Here is a 21419-nt window from a genome sequence, read left to right as displayed (position 1 = left end):
CCACTTTACTTTCTTCCCTACAGGGAATTTCTGGGGGATGGGTTTTCCCACTTTTCTTCCTTCATGGGTGACATCCTCTGGTGAGTCAACTGGCAGCATCCAGCTCAGCTTCCAGCCAGCTAGTGCAGTTGGTAGTTGATCAAGCAACATTGCACTACCTGGAAGAGAAGTTAGGTTCCCAGGCTAGCCCATAAAAACCCATTCTACAAAAGAGAGGGACTGCCTGGAATTATCAGGATAAAATTAGCAAATTAATAGTATTGTAAAATAGTACTTTACATGAGAGAGGGAAATGCAATGAAAATAGATCTTTATGTTAGCGAATAAAGTAGGTGTAATTAGAGGAGGCTAAGGTGGCAGACAGGCTTCCTGCCCACCATCTGTAAGAGCCAACTGGGAACTTAACCAGCCAGAGCAAGAGTCCTGGTTGCATTTAGTAATTCTCCTACCGCAAGGAGGTGAGTCTGCACAAAGGTGAAGAATCATGTCCCTCCCAGGCCTCTGTGGGCTAGGCTTCCCTTCGTGGGTCTTGTTTTCTTCATGTATAAAGTGGATCAATTGTGAAGATAAAAAGCATTCTTTATGTATCATAAAGCCCTCTGGAATGGAAGACAGTGGCCTGGATCTTAAATCTTTATAATCTCATTCAAAATGGTTCTCTTTTGTTATTGTTAATAGAATCTGTCTCTAACCAACTTTAACGTTTATTTCCTGCAAATTGTCAACTGTATTATTATGGTTCACAAAAAAAGTCAAGAAAATTTCCTCTTTCATTAGAGCTATCTGCATCTTTTGGGGAAGGGGCAGCATTTGGATTTGAACTCAGAAACTTTTGTTTCATAGGCAAGGATGTTACCCCTTGAGTCACAACACTAGCCCTTGTTTCTTCTGTTATTTTTCATATACAGAAACCTTAGACTGTGTTCTTCCTATTTGTCCCTCTCTTGTAGCTGGGATTACAGATGTGTTCCACTATACCCATGTTGTTTATTTAAAGATGAGATTTAACTAACTTTTGCTTAGGCTACCCTCAAATCACGATTCTTTTGATCTCCACCTCTCTAGTAGCTGGGATTCCAGGTGGGTACCACCGTGCTTGGCTGTTTATTCTCTTCTGATTTCTAGGACACAATACTCATCGTGATTTTTTTCCTTCTATTTCTTCTTAATTAATGACACCTGTCATTTATTGAACACTTTTTATTGTTTGAGATGGGGGGAGAGTGTCCCAAGAATATTTTTTTCCCCTCAGCGTGGCCTCAAATAATGATTCTCCTGATCCTTACTTCCTGTGTAGCTAGGATTATAGGCATGAACCGCAGTGCCCGACCAGTGTGCTGCCATTCTTAAATAAAATGTCATGTTGTGCAATTGCCCACAAAGGTATTTGGAGGGAAAAAACAAACCCTTTAGCCTGTGACAGAATGAGAGAGCCGGTAAGGAATCCTTTGGGCTGCTATGTGGGTCCAAGGACAAGGGCCCGGTGTGGAAATGCTCTGGTGAATGTGGGCTGGGTCTGGGCAGTGGGGATGATATTATTTAGCTCTAGCTTCTGTCAGGTGTGGGGCAGCTGCTGCCTTCCCAGGTGGTTTCTGGGCTCCATCCTTCCCTGCAATGGAAAGTTCTAGAATATTCTGAAGGAATGGATAGGACACTGAATGGAGCCTGTGTTTTCTGGTTGCCTTGAGCATATGAATCCAGGAATCAGCCAGCATTATAGAAATAGCCTGCCTTGGGGGAAGACAGGGCCAAATGTGAACCTATGGCGCGGGCCTTCCCTTCTAACCCCTCGTTAAAATAGCCAGCATAGTGTCTGACTGCTTTCCTCAGAAGATTATGCACCTGTCTGTCCAGGAGGGGAGCTGGTGACTACTAAGCACTTGCAATATGACGGGTGTAACTGTAAAACTATTCAATTTTAGTGAATTTACACAGCCACATGTGGCTAACAGCACCATCTTGGACAACGTAGATAGAGAACCTTTCTGTCCTTTTGGAGCTGTAATAGCACGCTTAGCATCAGCAGGAGAGAAATCAGGAGTTATGTCTGAACCATTTCATTTCCCAACCAAGGCGAAACGGTGGCTGACTTCATCAAAGCTGCACATTTATACGTAGGTACACACACACACACACACACACACACACCGTATGCCTGGGATTACTATAGATTCTCGCTCCCTCCCTTCTCAGCGTATCACCCCAGAGCTCTGATTTTGCACAGGTGTTTGCTCTTCCCGTTTTCCATAAGAAGACCTTCTCTGGTCTCATTGGGCAGATTATCAGTGTGTTTTCCTGCTGTGGGATCCTCTAAGGATTTGAGGCTCTGGGGTGGCTTTGCCCTAAGGGTGAGAAAGCCGTGTCCCTGTCCTCTGCTCGCTGACCCTGCAGGGCTGGGCCTCTGTGTTGGGGAGGGAGAGTCCCTGCTGAGGGGTGACTGGCCGAATGCGAAGGTGCTAACTGACAGTCAGGGGTCCAGACACAGTCTTTCATTTTCAAAAGATTTATTTAAATACCTTGTTCTTGTATGTATGTCTCTGAATTTTCAGAAAAAAATACTGACAAATACTATTCAACTTGGATCGCGTATATATTATTCTTGAAAGAGAGACCGCCCTTTCTGTTCTTTGGTTTCTCCTTTCAAGAAATGAAAACAAGGCGGACCCATTAAGCAACGGAGAGGAACACTTGCTCTGGCTGGGTCTTCATGAAGGTGACAGGTGGGCCAGACATCCAGGCGGGGGCAACCTCTTCTCTTGGACCTGTGTGGTCCAGGAGGCCCCTTCTTTACAATACCTCTTTTCTTGCACCCCATTAACTAAGTATCCCTGAATGAAGCAAGTAGGAGAAGATCCCGAGGGGTCCCTGCGTGCCAGTGGCAGGAACAGAAACTAGGGAGGGAAGAGAGAAAATAGAGAGGAAGAAAGGAATGGAGCCGGTCAATAGGGAAGAGGAAACGCGTCTGGAGAGGACGATGGAATAAAGTGGGAGGGAAAGAGGAAGGCCCTCTTTTTTTTTATTGTGAAAATACCGCATAGGGGGTTACAATTGCATGAGCAAGGTAATGAGTGCATTTCTTATTAAGCATTGTTGCCTCCTCCTTTGTTTCCCCTTCCCATCCCTTCCCATCTCCACTGCCCCTCCCCCGCCCCCCCACACCAAAGTTGTAAAATTCGTTTTTCGACATAACGTCTTGTACATCTCATTGTTGCAATGGGGCCACCTGTATCCCTATTTAAACAATTTGTTCTTTTTCCTTCCCCTCCCCAAATTATACCAACATCAAATACAGTGCAAACAGCGGTTATACTGTGGGGGAGGGACATACAAAGCAACAGCAAAAAAATCATCTTATAAATATGTTAGAAAAAATAGCAAGCAAGAAAAAAAACATTTGAGAAAGATAAGGAAAGAGGAAGGCCCTCTTTTATCTCTAACTCTGCACTCGCATTACCCTGCGACAGGGTGAGGGACCAGCCCATGCCCCAACCATGCTAACACTCCAGGAAAGCTGCCCAGAGACCCAGCTGGGAAATGGAATCCCGCTGGGATCCCTTCTTCTGGATCCCAGGCTAGGAGAGCAACTGAGAAGTTGCTGGGGATTTTCTCCCTGGAGCTGGCACACGTCCACTCAGTGAGGGGACAGGAGGAACGCTCTGCCTTGTCCTGGCAATGACAGCTGATGGCTGTCTTAATTCAAGCCAGCAGCCAGTTGCCATGGAAACCATGTCACTCGAATGGTCCCTGATCCAGAAGATCCACCCTCTCGGATCACAATTGACATTCTACCCTGTTATCAGCCTCTGCATCTTTCCAAAGCCATTCAGTTTGGGGTGGGAGTTGGGCAGGGGTGGGGAGGTGGGGGGCTCCCGGTGGCGGATAGAAAGGGAAGCGCATCCTGGTGAGGAGGCCTGAGATGTGGGGCAATGGCTGATCATCCCGTGACAAACAGGGGACAGCCAGATGCTCCACAAGCAGCACTCTAAGTAACAAGGAAGTGCAGCATCAGGGCTTCTTTCTCTGGCCAAGGGGTTTATGGGTAGAGCGCCCGAGTACCTTAGGGGTTTAGGAGAATGTAGGGTGAGAATGTGACTGACTCTAAAATACCTATTGGCTAAATTATGATTGATATGGTATCTGTTAGAAGACCTTGATGCGAAAGTCACCACCAAACACTTCCCACTTCCAAGGGCCGGGAGAGTCAGATGGCAAGGAGAGTACCTCCTAACATGAATTTAAGTTTTTTTTGCTACTGTAAATATCATAGTTTTTAGCCATGTTATTAATGAGACAGTGATTTGTCTAGAACAGCTTCCACGGGCAACTATTTCAAGAGAGCTCCCCAGCAGATCTGAAAGCAAACTGTTAGAAACAACCCACTTCCAAGCTGGGAATTACCCATCTTCCTAACATGGCCACACTGTGCCCAGAATGCCAGGCAGCTCATCATCGAAGTGGATTAACTTGGTCTGGTGTGGAAAAGCTCTCCTCAGCTCAGTGCAGAACTTGTTTATCTGGCCTCACACACTTCAGCGAACATGTATCAACTCGACCCTGGTCTTAATAACTAGTTTCATTGCTGCAGCAATTGAATAGCAACCACAGTTTTAAGTACCTACTGTGTGTGACCCTTGCCCGAGCTTTAAAACTGTAGTCAATGTTCTTTATAGCTTCCTCCTTTTACTTAAACTAAGTCTTCTGCATCCCACCTGCAACATACCATGAACCATTGCCACCTGATGGGAATTATTTCCACTGTGCCTTCTTTGAGACTCTCCTGGTGATTATCTTAATTCCTTCTCGACTGAAAAACCTTTGGTTACACGGAAGAGCCTTAGCTCGGGTACAGCCTTCCTTGCTCTATCTGTGCCCGCACAGCAGAGGTACACCACTGTGCCTCACTGAAACGGATGGATGGGATCCCACAGATTGTTTTTTTTTTTTTAGCAGTCACTGCTGTTTGCTCATGCTTGAAAAAGGACATCTTGTTGAGTGGTTAGGAGATAGCATCCCAGATTGATCTCAGACCCATTAAGCACCTGTCGGTGGTAATGAGAACCTTGTCATGAGCTGCAAGCCAAGAGCTGCCAATGAATTTCCATCTATCTTATTTTAAACTTCTAGGCACAGGTAAGAGGTCAGAAACACAGGAATTTGGTGTGTTTGATCCAATAGATACCAGAGTAGGGATGCTATGGATGTCTGGAATGTCTAAACATGTTTCCAGTAAAAGGCTGTGTAGGTATAGGAACAAAAAAGCACACCTGTGCATCCGGAGTAGCGTTTGGTATAGACAGTGCATGCGGGCCTTGCTTGGTTGCAGAATTGGGTCTCTGTGTCTAGATCTGGCCGTGCCTTCTCATTTCTGCAAGTGTGTTCAACATACTGCTTTGCTTAAAGTATATATTCAGTGGCCATTTGATGACCCTGCCCACGTGCCTGTTGTTTGAATTTGCAGATGTGTGACTGGGAAGGTGTGCATACTTGGTAGTCCTATAAGGTGTATGGGTCAGTATTCTTTGTGCTTTTGTGCATAGAGTAGGCAAGAGAAAAGTGCAAGGCATGCTTGGATTTGTAGCAGAGCATTGCTACTGGGGGCGTAGCTGCTGAGACAGTGCAAGAACTGGCCACGTGCCTCTGTCTCTCATTGGGACCCTCAAGTGTGAGATTGGTTCTTTGGATGAGTAGTCAGTGGGTGGAAGTCTGTCACTTCTGGCGTTCCTTCTCTTGTCTCTGGGACACTTCGTGCTTCATTAGACAGGCAGCGATGGCCTCTTCTCCATCTGAAGAAGCTTGGGCTGAGCGGAGATCCAGAGGTCTTCCTCATCTTTCTTCTTCTTTTTCTTCTTTTTGTTTCGCTCTGGCTGTTGACTACTCTTGCCTGGCCGGCTCCAGCAGCAGTGACAACAGATGAAGAGGAGGGTGAGGATCACCAGGAGCGGCAGTCCCAGGAGCACCGCCAGGCAGATGGTGTTGAAGATTCCCTCTTGGTGTTTGCTCAGGATGGTGTCCCAGATAGCGCTGAAGAAGAAGCTGATTTTCTCCATGGTGCTCGTGGGGCCAGAGGATTCTCAGCTCTCCAGCAAGTCCTGTCATCTTCACCACTTAGAATGTATTCCTCTTTCTGTTTTGGGTTTGGGCATGCTACCGACGGCACCTAAAGAGATTAAAACAGACATTTCAAGAACATTGCAGAGGGGCTAGTCTAGAATTTTCATAACACCACAGGTATTATGCTTAGGAAGGGGAAGGGATGGAAGATTTCCACAGGGTTTGCTGAAGTCATACTGAGACTCAATCAACAAAATAAATGAATGCATTTAATCAATACGTGGTAACTAGTTCTAACTCTGTACACACACAGTGTTGGGTTTAAGACATAAGAATTAATATTGTATCGGGTCTGGCACATAGTAGGTGATCAGCAGTTGTTAGCTAAGTGAGTCAGTGTGTGTACGTCCAGCATTCTGGTTAGCAGTTGGTTTCCCATACCCTGTACCTGCCCAAGTGGCACGTGTCAATCCTTTATCTGCTGAAGCTTACCTGATAGGTTTTGAACACACACTCCCCATGGAAGAGATCTATGAACATAGCTTGTTCAACACTAACCAATGCTCAGGTTGAGGGCCCGGTGAAAGGTCTCTGTCTCACAGCTGACGGCAGCTTAACGCAAGGGATTGCCAGTTTTTGTCGTATCTCGTCCTGTTCTTCCTTGTGTCCCACTGGCTCTCCTCCCTCTTCCACATCGTCTCTCCTGGCACCCCAATTCTGTGCCTAATTCTCCCCGCTTTCTACTTCTTCCCTTTCCTCTGTTCTCTTTGTCTTTGGCAAACGTTCCCAGATCTTTCCCTTTCCTCTCAGGGAAAGGAGCCTTGAAACGACTTTGAACCCGGCATGCGTGGGAGCGCATTCTGTGCTTCGTGTGCCGCGAGGCCCAGTTACTTGTTCTGGTACTAAGCAGTTCTGATTCATGGCTCGGCCTCTCCACATGCATTCTTCCACCCAAATATCATGCTTTGTAGGCTGAAGACATTAGAGAACATCCTGACCAACTCTCTCTCGGAAAGATGACCAAGTTGAGGTCAAAAGGGCGGAAGTGACGAGGCTGAGGTCACCTAGAGCCTTAGTGAGCAACTAGATTTCTGTGTCAAGGGTGCATCGCTCTTCCAGAGACACTGGACAAGCGGAGGAACTAAGGGTGATAAGGATGGTAGTTTATGGAATATTCTATTTGGTATTTTGCTAATCATCTTCATCTATTTTTTGTCTTCAAATGGGATCTCATGATATTGTCCAGGGCGGGCTTGAACTCATGTTCCTCCAGCCTCAGCCTCCTGAGTGTCTAGAGGAATTTTATCCTTTCTAATAAAATAACAGGATGGACAGAAACATCAGGGGACTCTGGGTCCAGAATTCAGGTTGATTCAGGCTTGATTCTGTCCCTTGTACTTGAGCAGAACGGTGAAGCCCTCCTGAGGGTATGTTATACATGGTACCCCAGGGGTGGCCCTTGGAGATTTAAATCTTTGAATAATATGTTGTAGACAGGTCCTATCCGTGTGGGCTCGCATGAGCACCCCAACTCCACTGGCAATATTTAAATTGTATAAATGGGCAATGACTAATGTGCCCTGTGCCCCCTAGAGGCTGAAAGCATAGAAGAAGAAAAGAGTAATCTGAGCTACCTTTCATTAAGCACTTCTATGCCAGGCACGGTGCTAGGCACTTTAAACCTACTAACTCATTGAATGTGCGTGACAACATTATGGAGTGGATCCTGTTATCTACCCCTTCCCCCCCCCCACACACACATACAGCTAAAGTTATGGAGGCACAGACCACAGGACTTTTGGCAGTGCTGGCCTGGCTCTTCCTAGGGAGGTTGGCTCCAGACTTCTAAGGAGCGAGCATTTTCAGGTGTTGCTCCTCCTCCTCCTCAGCATGGAATGAACTCATTTGGCAAGCAGCCAAGGGGTTCTGAATCTCACAATCCTTGGCTATTCCCCAGGCTGACTTAAACATGTATCCCAGGTTATTGTGGGGAGGTCTGCAAAGAGATTTGTTTCCCACTGTTAAGACACTTCCCAAATGGATAAAGAAGTAGAAAGGAAAATCTGGGTCTGAATACTATGTTATGGTGGGCCCCAGTCATATCAACACACAGGAATCATTAAGATTCTTCAAGACAGTGGAGTATACACAAGGGGTTAAGCCTGCCTTGGAACAAGCCCACCAAGCATCTTGCGGAGACAGCCAATAGTCAGTTCCTGATTCATAGTCAGTAGTATGGTTACATAAAGAGGCCGTTTTTTCCCCTTCCAACACAAGTACCTGAGCTGGTGATTCGAGGTGAGTCCCACCTTTGACTTCCACCTGCAAGACTCATCCTTATTTGCTTGGGAAACAGTGTCAGAGACAGCAATACCTTCATAATAAGGTGGAGCAACATCATAGCAAAGCCAGCAAGATTCGGTCAGGTTAGGCTGAGTATGGTTTAGGATCATATAGGATTTCTGCATTAAATTTATTATGAGGTAAAGAAGCTAAAGTATACATGGGTGGCGGCTTGGTACCCGGGGCTAGGGTGAAATTAAGAGAGGGTCCCTGAGTTCCGGCTGAGGTAGGACCCAGGGTTGGCTTAGCAGTAGGCTTGGTCATGGGTGGTATGCTTAGTACCGGGTTAGGTCCTACTGATCTGGAAATGGGGGCCACCAATAACCTTGCTTGCAGTAGGGCCTGGTATCCTCCTTTGTATATTTTGAAACCCCATCCTGAGCCGTGTGTTGAAATCCACCTGGTATACTCCTTGCCTCTGTCTGTGAAGGACATCTCTACAAGGGAGCAAGGAGGTTCACCCTTTGGGTAGCAGGTATCACCTATTGTTACTAGGTGTGAATGGGTCAAAGCTAGCTACTTCCTTTTCTTTAGAGCTGGAGGCCCACCTGTGTGGCCCATTGTTGGAGGTCTCACAGCCCCATTGTTTACAGAAATACCAGGCTATGCCCGGCATTCCCACCGGCTCAGCTTTTTTCTAGGTCCTGGACAGGCATAAAATCCCCTCACCCTCACTCAGTATCTGTCCTCGCCTCCAGAATTCCCTAACATTTTACCTAAATCAAAATATAGGTTAGGAAACCATACTCCTAGGGGGGATTCCTTTTGCGTCGAATTAATCACTTCCATAGTTTCTCCATCCAAAAATTGCCAGGTCAACAAATAGGGAACGTGGGGGTTATTCAATGTAGCCAGAGAAAAAGGCAATAAGGAGGTTATGATGACAATTACAATATTTAGTCTAACATTCTTTTCTTGAGGCGAAGGTGAAGCGGCTGGGTTGGATGCTTGGAGACCTCCCATGTTTCACCATGGTAGTCTTTGTCCAGGGCAAAGGGGTCAGCTGGTCTGGTGTGGGAGTAATGGACCCAGTTGGTGATGCCATCCACCTTGAGGGCGGTGGGTGTAGTCAGTAGCACCATGTAGGGTCCCTACCACCGTGGTGCCAAGGATTTCGGGTTATACCTCCGGATGAACACCCAGTCCCCTGGTCTGAATAAATGTGGGGTAGGGACAGAAGCAGAGTCATATAGAGCTTTAAGTTGGGGCCACACATTCTTATGCACAAGCTGTAAATAGTCAAGTTTACACAGAAATTCAGTATCATCCAAATCAGCAAGCAATTCAGTCTGAAGGCTAGGGATGATGGGCAGTGGGGGGGGGGGGCGCCCGTACATTATTTCAAAAGGAGTAAAGCCAAGCCAACAGGGAGAATTTCTTACTCTAAACAGAGCAAAAGGAAGGAGCGATACCCAGTCTGTGCCAGTCTCTAAGGTCAATTTAGTTAAGGTCTCTTTTAGAGTCTGATTCATTCTTTCTACCTGTCCTGAACTCTGGGGTCTATAAGCACAGTGCAATTTCCAATCTGTCCCCAGTGCCGCGGCTATTCCCAGACTTTCTTTTGAGATGAAGGCCTGTCTGTTGTCTGACCCAGTCGTGGATGGGAAGCCATACCTGGGTAGGATTTCTTCCAGGATCTTCTTAGCCACGATGTTCCAGGTCTCATGCTTTGTTGGGTAAGCCTCAACCCATCCTGAAAAGGTGTCTACAAAAACTAGCGAATATTTGTATCCAAATTTTCCAGGTTTAATTTCTGTGAAGTCTACTTCCCAATACACACCTGACCTGTCCCCGTGGAGGTGAGCTCCTTTTGATTGGAGGGCATTGGTGAGCTGACAGGCCTTACAATTTTTAACAAAGTTGATTTCCTTGTCTAATTTTCACTTTTGCATGTCGGAGCAAGTCCTGCATTCTTCGGGTTCCCAGGTGAGAGCCCCGATGGGTTCTCTTAAGAATCCCCTTATCCAGCCCTTGTGGCAAGATAAGTTTCCCCTTACAAGTTCCCCACCAGTCTTTGTTTTCTTCTCTGTCCAAGGGTTTGTGGGCCTTGGGAATTTTCTTTATCCACTCCAACTTTTCTTGGGAAGACTGAGGCACAGAAGGCAAAGCTCGTGGCCCTGGGTCAATACTTCAGTTTTGCGCTGGAGGGCCGCTTCCTTGTTGGCCAGATTATTGCCTCTAGTTACTGAATCAACTCCCTTTTGATGACCAGGACAGTGCATGATGGTGATTTTTGCTGGTTTCCATAGGGCTCGGATAAGACTTAAAATCTCCTGTTTATTTTTAATGGCCTTTCCTTCAGCCGTCAGTAGCCTCCTCTCTTGGTAGATGGCTCCGTGGACATGCATGTTGGCTAAAGGGTACCAGTTGTCCGTATAGATATTTAGTCTCTTCCCTTTTCCCATCTGTAGGGCTTTTGTTAGTGCCACTAGTTCTGCTCTTTGTGCAGACGTTCCCTGGGGGAGTGCTTCTGCTCACACTATCTCAGTGTCCGTGGTGACCGCTGCGCCCACGTATGAATGAAGCTGCTGCCATCGGCGAACCAGGTATGCTCGGCATGTGATAGCGGCGAGTCCAGCAAGTCTGGCCTGAGGCTATGTGCTTGGGCCAGGATCTGCTCACAGTCATGCAGGGGCACTTCCAGATCCGGATCCCGCAGCAGAGTAGCTGGGTTTAATGCTATGGGTACGCAAAAGCTGATCCGAGTGGGGTTAAGTAACAAGGTCTGGTAATGGACCATGCGGGCATTGCTCATCCACTGGTCAGGCGGTTGTCTTAGCACCCCCTCTAGAGCGTGTGGAGTGGCCACAGTCAGGTTTTGTCCCAGAGTCGATTTATCAGCATCTTTTACTGAGAGCTGCTGCGGCTATTATTCTTAGGCACAGGGGCCACCCAGCGGCAACAGGGTCTAATTTCTTTGACAAATAAGCAACTGGTTGCTTCCAAGGTCCAATTGGCTGGGTGAGCACTCACTTTGCTTTCACCCTTGAATAATGTGAATGGCTTGTTCAGGTAAGCCCAAGGTAGGGGCCTCCAAAAGGCTTTTCCTGATTGCCTCATAGGCTTTTTGCATCTGCTCAGTCCAATGAAACTCTGGGAGATTTTTGGTGGCTTCATATAGGGGCTTGGCCATCTCAGCAAACCCAGGTATCCACAGCCGGCAAAAGCCTGCTGTTCCCAGGAACTCTCTGACTTGTCTGGCTGACTTAGGCACAGGGATTTTTTAGCACAGTTTCTTTGCCAGCGCTTGTCCTCGTTTAGTATGAAGCTCAGATAGGTGACTTCAGGTTTACAGATTTGTGCCTTTTTAGTGGAGGCCCTATAGCCTAGGTTGCCAAGAGTCTTTAAGAGCTTAGCCGTTCCCTTTACACAGCTATTTTGGTCTGGAGCGGCTATTAACAAGTCATCCACATATTGCAATAGACTTATTTCAGGATTTTTGGAGTGGTACTCACTCGGGTCTTCAGGTAGCACCTCGTCAAAGATGGTAGGCGAGTTCTTGAATCCTTGAGGCAGCCTGGTCCAGGTCAATTGACCGCTTATCCTGATTTCAGGATCATGCCAAGTGAATGCAAAGTAGGTTTGGCTCTGTGGGGCTAAGGGCAGGCTAAAGAAGGCATCCTTTAGATCCAACACAGTATACCACACATGGCCCGGTGACAGGGAGCTCAGCAGGGTATACGGGTTTGGGACTGTTGGGTGAATGTCCATTACTCTCTTGTTGACTTCTCTCAAGTCTTGCACTGGTCTATAATCATTTGAATTTGGCTTACTGACAGTTGAGTATTCCAGGCTGACTGGATGGGCTTCAGGATTCCTAAATCTAACAATTTTCTGATGTGGGGAGTGATCCCCTTCTTTGCTTAGAATGACATAGAGTACTGGTGAACTTTTACTGGGTTGGCCCCAGCTTTGCGTTCCACGAAGATTGGGGGACGATGTTTTGCCAGTCCCATTCCCCCAGTTTCTGCCCATGCTTGGGGAAACGCCTGTAGCCACTCATTTTCTGGAGACTCAGGTTTGGGGTGCTGGTACAGCCTATATTCCTCTTCTAGCTTACTAGTTATCAGTATACTAATGGGCTTTCCTTTTGAGTCCGCAACAGAAGCCCCACTGTGAACTGTATCTGAGCTTGCATTTTTGTTAAGAGATCACGCCCAAGCAATGGATAGGGGCAGTCAGGAATGACTAAAAATGAGTGGGTTACCTGGCCCACTCCCAAGTCCACTATTCTTCAGGTAGTCCATTTATAGGGTTTGGTGCCAGTCGCACCTTGTACTCATGTTTTTTTAGTGGACATTGGCCCTCTCGGGAGTAGCAATACTGAATTTTCTGCGCCTGTGTCTACCATAAATGTGACCGGATTCCCCTCCACTTTCGATGTTACTCTAGGCTAGGGAGGGGGTCTGAGCCCCCACTCCCTCAGTCACTGTCCTCAGACAACTCTAAGGCTGGCAACACTCTTGATCCTAGTTTCTGTTCTTTCTCCTTTTTCCTGGCTATTTCTTGATCCAATGCCCCTCCTCCTTGCAATAGGCACCTGATTTTTCCCCACTCTTAATTGGGGTTTGGGCCTCTGCTCCTTACTTAGAGAAGAAGATGTCTAAACTCTCCTGCTTGCATGGAGGTCAGGATTTCCCTGAGGTCCTTCTTGTGTTGTGCCTGTTGTTCCAGAATTCTAGCCAAACTCTTTTCCTTGGCTCTGTCTCTTTTCACGCTCAATTTCACGTTCTCTGTCCTTCCTTTCCTGTCTTTGTCCTTCTTTTTCTCTCTTATTGTAAACCTTTTCCGCCGCTGCTACTATATCCCTAACAGATTTTTCACCAAGTCTGTCTAGAGCCTGCAACTTTCGCTTTATGTCCAGTGCAGCCTGATTTATGTAGGCAAACATAATCATCTGAGCGGACTCCTGGGTCTCAAGATCATACGGGGTGTATTAACTAAAGGCTTCCAAGAGTAGCTCGAGATATGCTGCTGGGCTTTCACTTTCTCCCTGACTAACATCATAAACTTTGGCCATATTGGTAGGTCGGTGAACCGCCACCTTGAGACCTGCCAACAGAGCCTGGCGATAGACAAGGAGCAGCTCCTGACTTTCAGCCATATTGTAGACCCATGATGGTTGGGTCTTGGGAAAATAGGCAGCAATCAAGGCAGGATCCGTGATAGGTGCTCTGGTGGGGTCGGGACAAGTCTCCGGGCCGCTTCCCAGATACGATCTCTCTTCTCAGCAGTGAAAAGGATCTGCAAGAGCTGACTACAATCATCCCAAGTGGGCTGGTGGGTAAAAAAGAATAGTTTCAAGCAAGCAAATTAAATCCTGGGGTCTCTCAGAAAAGGGGGCATTTTGGGTACAAATCTGATTGGCTTGGGGCTAGGGACTCCAGGGTGGTTATCTTGACTGGCCACCTGTGAAGTGGGGGTGATTTATGATCTAGTAGTTTCGACATAAACAATTCTGTTCCTGGAGTTCATGCAGGCTTTGGTTATCTTCAGCACAGACAGGTCAGTTCCTGGTATTTATGCAAGCTCTGGGTCACTCAACAAAATGGCTACTGCCTCAAAATGGAGTTACTTTAGTTCTTCAGTCAGAAACTTTTTTTTTTGTCTGTCAGGGGCTTGAACTCTGGGCCTGGGTGCTGCCCCTCAGCTCTTCAGCTCAAGGAAAGCACTCTACCACTTGAAAGTGCCAGAGCTCCACTTCTGGTTTTCTGGTGGTTTATTGGAGATAAAAGTCTCATGGGCTTTCCTGCATGGACTGTCTTTGAACCTCGATCCTCAGATCTCAGCCTCCTGAGTAGCTAGGATTACATTAGTTATACAGGGGAAAGGGATTTCATTGCATTTAACAAACATTTATATTACACACTTATATGTGCCATACTCTGTGTTGAAGGTGTTGTAAATTCAGCAAACTATAACAAAGTTTTAGTTCCTGATGTTGTGGAGCCTTGTGTACCCCAAGGGAGTTATTATTACTGAAGGAACAGGTCATAAAAGACAAATATAATAAGCAAATTTCAACTTAGATTGCTTAGTTGGTTGAAATAGAAGCATGCATTTGAATTATGTGTTTATCTCCATGTCCCAGGCCCTCCTGCCCCTCCCACCTTTGTCTTAAACTCATCCATCCCACCTCGCCTAAAATAGCCTTTGAATAAATAGCTTTCTTTTCAAGCTAAGTCAATAACTCACTTCTGCATTCCTAAAGGTGCTTATTAGAGTTGGCTCTCCACAAAGCCAAAGAGAGTATTCATTAACATTTCGGGAACCCAGTCTGGGGAAAATTCGATTAAAAAGCATTCTTTATATATATTTTTTAATCTAAGAATTCTCTTCTAGGCCCCCTCCCCTAGGTGACTTGGTAAGCTTTGCTAATCTATAACGTTTCATTAGTATTTATGAGCTTTGCATTATTAGCATTTCCAGGAAACAATCAAATCTCTCCTTGGCGGTATGAATTAAAAGTTAGTGGGTCCTGGGCCTTCAAATACACTCTGGGAGCTCCTGCCTTTTTGTTGGCTTTCAAGTATCAGTGACACTGTTTGGAATGTAATTCATTATTCTTGTAAAACTAACAATAGGTGACAATCAACTTGCACTGTCTGTCTGTGGTTGTGGGGATGAATGATGAGAAAAAGAGGGGCAAAGTTCCCTTCCATTCTCTGTGGTATTTTGCCAGCGAGAGTCACTCATTGTTTTCCCCATAAGCGTCTTTCTGCTGTGTGTGTGTTGTTGGAGCAGAACAGTGACGCAGAGCCTGAAGACCCAGCCTTGAGCCCCGATCAACCTGCGTGACCTTGGCAAGTTATTGACTCTTCACTACAAAATGAAGCTAATAAGCTTTTCCCGTAATGATGTTGTGAGGATTAGAAAGGCTCAGTATATTTCATGCATTTTGTAAACTAATATACTACCTACACATAATCCATAACACAATGGGTTATCTCCAAATAACAACAGACTAATTCTAGCCTTGAGCTTTGGTTCTACCCGTTCCTCATTTCCAACTTTATTTGCCACAGCCAAAGAACCACAGGCCTCTCACCCAGCCAAATGAAAAGGGCTTCACGACAAACTTTCTGGCTTGTGGTTTGTCTGCAGGTCTGTGGCCATATTCGACTCTTGCACCCAGTGACAGCATGAAGAAAAGCAACATCAGTCTTCGTCTGGAGGTTCATTTTGCTCACAGGTAAAGCTTCAAGAGATTGACTAGCTGTCTGCTGGCCCCAGCCTTCCTCCCAGCCTTTGGGACTCCCGGGAATACACCGAGGCAGGTCATTCCTCAGGAAGGCCTGATCCAATCTCTGAAGAGCAAGAGTTGCTGCAGGGTTGTGTCCTGCTGCTGGCAGCCTAGCATACCTTCCTGAGCTTGCCAAGAAAGGGGTGGGCATTCCACTTAGCATCAGCTTCTCCTTGCTTCTGTGTATTGATGAAAGGACATGTGCAGAGCTCTAGCGTGCTGTCTGTGTCATACTAAACGGGTGTTTTTGGAAATAGTAAGGGTAAGGACCATGAAGGACCTAATGATATCTTAAGACCAGCCTCCCAGGGAGCACCGAATGGTGGAGTGAGAGATTCGGGTCTGTGTTCGAATTTAGAGATTCTTCCACCACACCTGCCAGTCTCATGGTAGGTAGGCGGGACTATTCTAAAATTGAGGAGGATAAGATTTCCCCTTGGAAATCTCAAATATTTCCACTGTGCCTTGCTCACTGTATCTCCTCTACCTACAGATCTGAGGCGCTAGCAGGATGGACTACTGGCCAGGAAGGGTCACTCTGGGAATTAAACTTATAAATTTCTGGGCTCTATGCCTATAGACCCCGAGTCAGTGGATTTAGGTTAGGCATAGGAACTTAGGTTTGTAACTAACACTCAATGTTTCTGGATGGCTTTTAGGTTCAAGAAGTATTGTAAAAACAAATGGAACACCTGACTGTGAGCACAGGAGTCTTGGGTTGAATGAGGGACTGAATTATAGGCTGGGGAAAGAGTTTAACTCCATACGCAGTTCCACAATGGCCTGCTGTGGGGGAGTCTCCACCAGCGTTATTTCTCTGAGCAATCCGACAACATGAGCTTGCTTTCTGAGCGGGCACAGTCACAATGCATTGTCGTAAACATTTGCTCAACACTCACAAAGTGTCTGGCCCTATGCATTCAAAGACTGAGCCTCTCCCAGTCTAGTAAGGATGAGAAGTAAAAATAGCAACACAGTGTTATGAGTCCTGCAGCCCAGTTCTGTGTAAAGGGCTTCGGGAGCAGAGTAGCAGAGAGGGAAACTCATTCTGTCGGGATAGGATTAGGAGGAAGTGATGAAGAGGAAAGACAATCAAGATGTCTGTGTTTTCACTGGAAAATGATTTGTGAGCCTCCACTACTTGTTGGGAACTGTCCTGGGGACTGACTAGGAGAAAGCAAATCAGATCCTTGTCCTGATCATGCTCCAAGTCTAGTGTGGAAAGCGACATTCATCAGAGGGCTATGTGGTAGATATATAGAACAATTACATAAGTGCTATTTATGATACCCACGATGCCTTGAAAGAGGACAACAGGTAACAGTGACCCATCAGGGAGGTCAGGGAAGCTCTACATAGAGATAACTGAGCTAATATCAGAATAACAAAACAGCAAAAACACTGTCAGAGGGATCCGAAAAGGCTTGAAACATAAGATGATCTTATTTTAAAGCATTTTCAAACAAGATGCTTTGCTTGGCATCTTTCACTCAACCCACAGGTACCTTTTCAGATGAAGTGTCTCTACATGTACAGCAATGAGTTTAACTGCTTATTCACTGTTAAGTGTTGGGATATGGGAAAATAATGCACTTATTGGTGTTGTAGTCAGATGAACCATGGATCCACTGCTTCTGTGGAAAAAGAGCATAAAAGGACAGCATGGCAGACCACAGCAGTGGGTGGGAAGGAGTGTGGGGTGACGGAGCAGGTGTACCCACCCATACCCCCAGGACACCTTGAAAGCCTGTTAAAAGCTGGTGTGTACTGTGATTGCTGTGGGGTTGAGCAAGGAAGAGACATAGTCAAGGAACACTGCTATTAAGTGAGAGAACAGGCTGGAGAGGTGAAAATGGGAGATGATTTCAGTTGTTTGTGGAAAATGGTAGTCAGGTGACATTGATGACAAGAGAATGAGACACTAGGAATGGGCAGAAGAACTATCAGGCAGAGGGCTGTATTATATGTATACTACATATACTATATACAGATAACATATCTCTATTATAAATAATATATCTATGTATGCCATATATTGTATATAACATAAGCATGTTATATGATAGCTACCTATAGATATGTATAGATAAATAGATTCAAAATATATCTATGTATGCAGACATTTCTATATATCCATAGATAAGCTATATCTTCAGATATGCTCTATTTCTGTATCTCCTCTCTAACTCTAGTTCCATCTATATCTAAAAATATGTACTCTTTCTCTTTCTATATGTATTTTTTCTCAAAATAATCCCATCAAATAGTCTCTCTCTCTCTCTTTCTCTTTTTCTTGCTGTCTGACTCAAGCCTTCTCCCCTGGTGTTTTATAACTTTATTCATCTCCAGGCCTCTCCATTCTGCCTATTTAAACCTTGTCTCAGCTTCTCAAACTGCTCTTTCTTGCAAAAATCCTATGATAATGATAATACCACAGGTTTCTAAGTCTAATGGGCCCTGTCTAGGAGGGCAAAGGGTGGAACTCCTTGGTAGCTACTAACTCTGCTGCTCTGGATATCTATTTTTGTGCTGGGGTTTACCTTGCTAATCTGATATGCTCAGATGGCCTCTAATCAGTGTAAGTATTGTGCTGTACAAACATTGTGAGATCATGGAAAATAATCTGCTTGTAGGACATTAGGTTTATTATTTAACCCTGGCTCTTGGCATTCCAGAATAGGTATCTATAGTTCCCCTAATTCAATTGCTTCAAATAACTAGTCCTAATAAGGATTGGGGACTCTTCCCCACCTTGGAACATGAAAATATGATATACAACTAGCTATTGATTGTCAAAGGAAAATAGTGTTTTCTCAAAGAATCGATGTTCTAATTATAGTTGCAATTTTGAACAAAAGCACAAATAGATCATCAATAGAGGAATGGCTAAGATACCTCTGTTTCTGTATTATAATGGACATTCTGGATTAGAAGAAGCTGGAGATGGGCTACCTGGTTGAGTTCCCTTAATGTATTGATGAGAAATCTGTAGAAATTTTGCTGGAGGTCACTCAGCTGGAAGACAAGGTTGGAACCAATACCTTGTCCCTCTTGGCTTACATTTTTTGGCAGGATTCCCCTATGAATGACCTTAAAATGTAGTATCTAGATGGTGCTTTGCAAGAAGCTCAATTTCTTTTGGGGACAGTCCAGACAGCCCTTCTCAGCCCTATTATATTTCCGTGGGGGCTATGGGGTCAAGTGGGGGACCCAAATCCTCTCTTCTTTCAGCTTGCTCATCTGACCAGATGTGACAGATCTAGGTAAGGACTACACACGCACAGACAGAGCAGAGATGAAGGTAATTCCAAGTGATGTGTAGAGTAGTGCCACCCCCGCTCCTCTTCCACCTGCTCAACACAACTAGCAGTAAAATGAATGAGAAATTAGCCTTTGTCGGGTGAGGCCACTGAGAGTTAGGGATTTTTGTGCTATTATCAGTTAGTCTAACCTGAGCAATTCAAGTGATCAAAAAAGCCCATGTTGGTCATGCTCACAACCAAAGTGGGCTGTGTCCAGCAGTGCCTTGGACAAGGCATTTGGCTCAAGATGTTGACGCTCAGTGCTTTAGAGTTGTGGTTCTGGAATCCAATACCGTGGTCAGATTGCTCGCTCTGCTACACATCCACTGTTCAGTTAATCAGTTGTCTGGGGCTTGGTTTTCTAATTTTAAAATGGAATGGATAATAATATGGTGGTGTGAACATCAAGTGAATCAGTAGAACCTAGCCTGGCAATTCCTGTGAGCCCTGACAATTTGGCTCCAAACAGATACACTGGCCACCAGAGACATCCATTACCTCCTCAGCTAATGATAAATTTGTAGAAAGCAACGTTTTCAACTTTAAGATGGTTCTGGAGTCATTTTTTCACTGTGTAGTTCTCCTTTAAAAGGTATTTCTCCTCTTCTCCACTTTTACTTCAGTTAGGAGGCTGTTTGAAACTCATTTCATTTATCACTACTTCAGAATTAAACATACATAAAGGCACCACTCAGAGGCAGAATCGTAAGAGGTTAGACACATCTCTTCATCTTCTCCACAGACCTCACCATGTGGAATGGGACCCAAGAGTCCTCTATCACTTCTGTACCATCCCGTCCTTTCCTCTGCCCTTCCTCCTCCTTTCCTTCTGCTAATATATTCAGTGAGTTTCTAACACATGTCAGTTCTTGTCCTAGGCACTTGAGATACAGTCACGAACATGACAGGTGTCTGAAAGCTGCTTCCATTGTACAGGGAGAAGACCGCAAACACAAGCCCAGGTGTTCCTTAGTGCTCTAAAGGAGATAATGAGGGGTCCTCTGCACAGGTGACTGAGCTATTTGAGGGATGCAGGAGCCAGTTATGCCAAGAGTGAAGAACAGGGCCCTCTGGTGGCAGGAACAGGAAGCGTGGAGGCTCTGCAGGGGAACAGAACAGGAAAAGAGGCAGTGCCACTGGACCAGGGTCAGCCTTGCAAGTTAGCAGGGCTTAGTGGAGTGGGTGCATTTGGACCCTGTGGGAATGAGGGTGGGGACCGGAAAGGCAGAGTTAGGACCTTGAGCTGTAGAGCTGCTCCCATTGGTCAAAGCCATTGTCCAAGTCCTCAAATGGAGCTCTAGTCTTGCTGCCTTCAATTCACCTTTCTAAAATCTAAATGGGATCCTACACCCTCTGCGTGATCGTGTGTGTGTGTGTGTGTGTGTGTGTGTGTGTGTGTGTATCACTTCCATGATAATCTCAACTCCTTAGCAAACAGCACAGGCATCTTGTGATCTGGCTCTTCTATCATCCCGGACTCAATTATTCCCACCCCTGCACTTTTTTCCAAGTCCCCCGCAAACTTCCTGCTCTCTTCCATTGCCACACTTTGCAAAGTTCCATCTGCCTGGGCTGTGTGCTCTCCTTTCTCCTCTACCCACTCACCTGGAGGAGCCCTGGTATTTCAAGCCTTCTTGTGAGGTCTTTCCAACTCTCAGTCTCCTGCATTTCCTCCCTGAATCAATTTCTTTCTTTTCTGAGTGTCCATAGAGGCAATTAACTACCAGATCCCTGATCTCATTGTATTATGATGGTTTGTTTCTTTGAAATATTACAAAAATACAAAGAGTTATAAAGGGATACATGTGTGTGTATACATATATATATATATATGCACACACATTCTCTTATACTTGTTGACTTGTTTTTTAATATGTACTACAGGCTCTGTGCTGTGTGACCTGAAGGTCAAGCTTCATGCCTACCGTATAATAAGTGCTAATAAATATTTAACAAGTGAGTAAGTTCTTTTAGCACTTGGACTGAGCAGAAGAATGGCCATGTACCTTTGCATCTCTCCCTTGCTTATCTGCACCTCCGTCCCAGCTGCTAGTCGCATATACTTTTATCTCTAAAACACATTGCGTACCCGGCCACTTCTCCCCATCTCCGTGGCTAGCTCACCACTCCCTTCTCTCAACATGAACGGATCATGTTGTTCCCACCAACAGCTATGCCCCATGCCTCCCATCACCAGATGTGAACAAATCTAACGTTCTTATCATGTCCTACAAGTGTCCAATAATCTGTCTCCAGGTTACACCATCTGTCTCCGGCTTCCATCATTTAACCCTTGCCTCCATCGCCTGCTCCTTTCTGCACCCTCCCCTGCCTCTATCATCTGCCTCCTCTCTCCATCTTCTGCCCCCTGGTGCCATCATCTTCACACTGCCTCCATGATCTGGTCCCAGTTTCTATCATCTGTCCTTTACCTCCGTTATCTGTCCCTTGCCTCCATCATCTTACCTCTGGTGCCATCA

General features: G+C 45.7%; 1 protein-coding gene across 1 annotated transcript in view; it reads right to left on the bottom strand.

Annotated features, from left to right (window-relative positions):
- Positions 1-4932: 4932 nt before the first annotated feature.
- The window catches only part of Kiaa0040 (KIAA0040 ortholog), a 39266-nt gene continuing 22779 nt past the window's right edge, over positions 4933-21419 (bottom strand). Inside the window, exon 2 of the mRNA XM_013015711.1 lies at positions 4933-6157. Coding sequence (XP_012871165.1) covers positions 5754-6047 — 294 coding nt within the window. The 5' untranslated portion in view covers positions 6048-6157 and the 3' untranslated portion in view covers positions 4933-5753. The remainder of the gene's footprint in view (positions 6158-21419) is intronic.

This window comes from Dipodomys ordii, unplaced genomic scaffold (genome assembly GCF_000151885.1).
Source record: "Dipodomys ordii isolate 6190 unplaced genomic scaffold, Dord_2.0 Scaffold27, whole genome shotgun sequence".
NCBI lineage: Eukaryota > Metazoa > Chordata > Mammalia > Rodentia > Heteromyidae > Dipodomys > Dipodomys ordii.
This window is presented reverse-complemented; position numbering and strand designations above follow the sequence as displayed.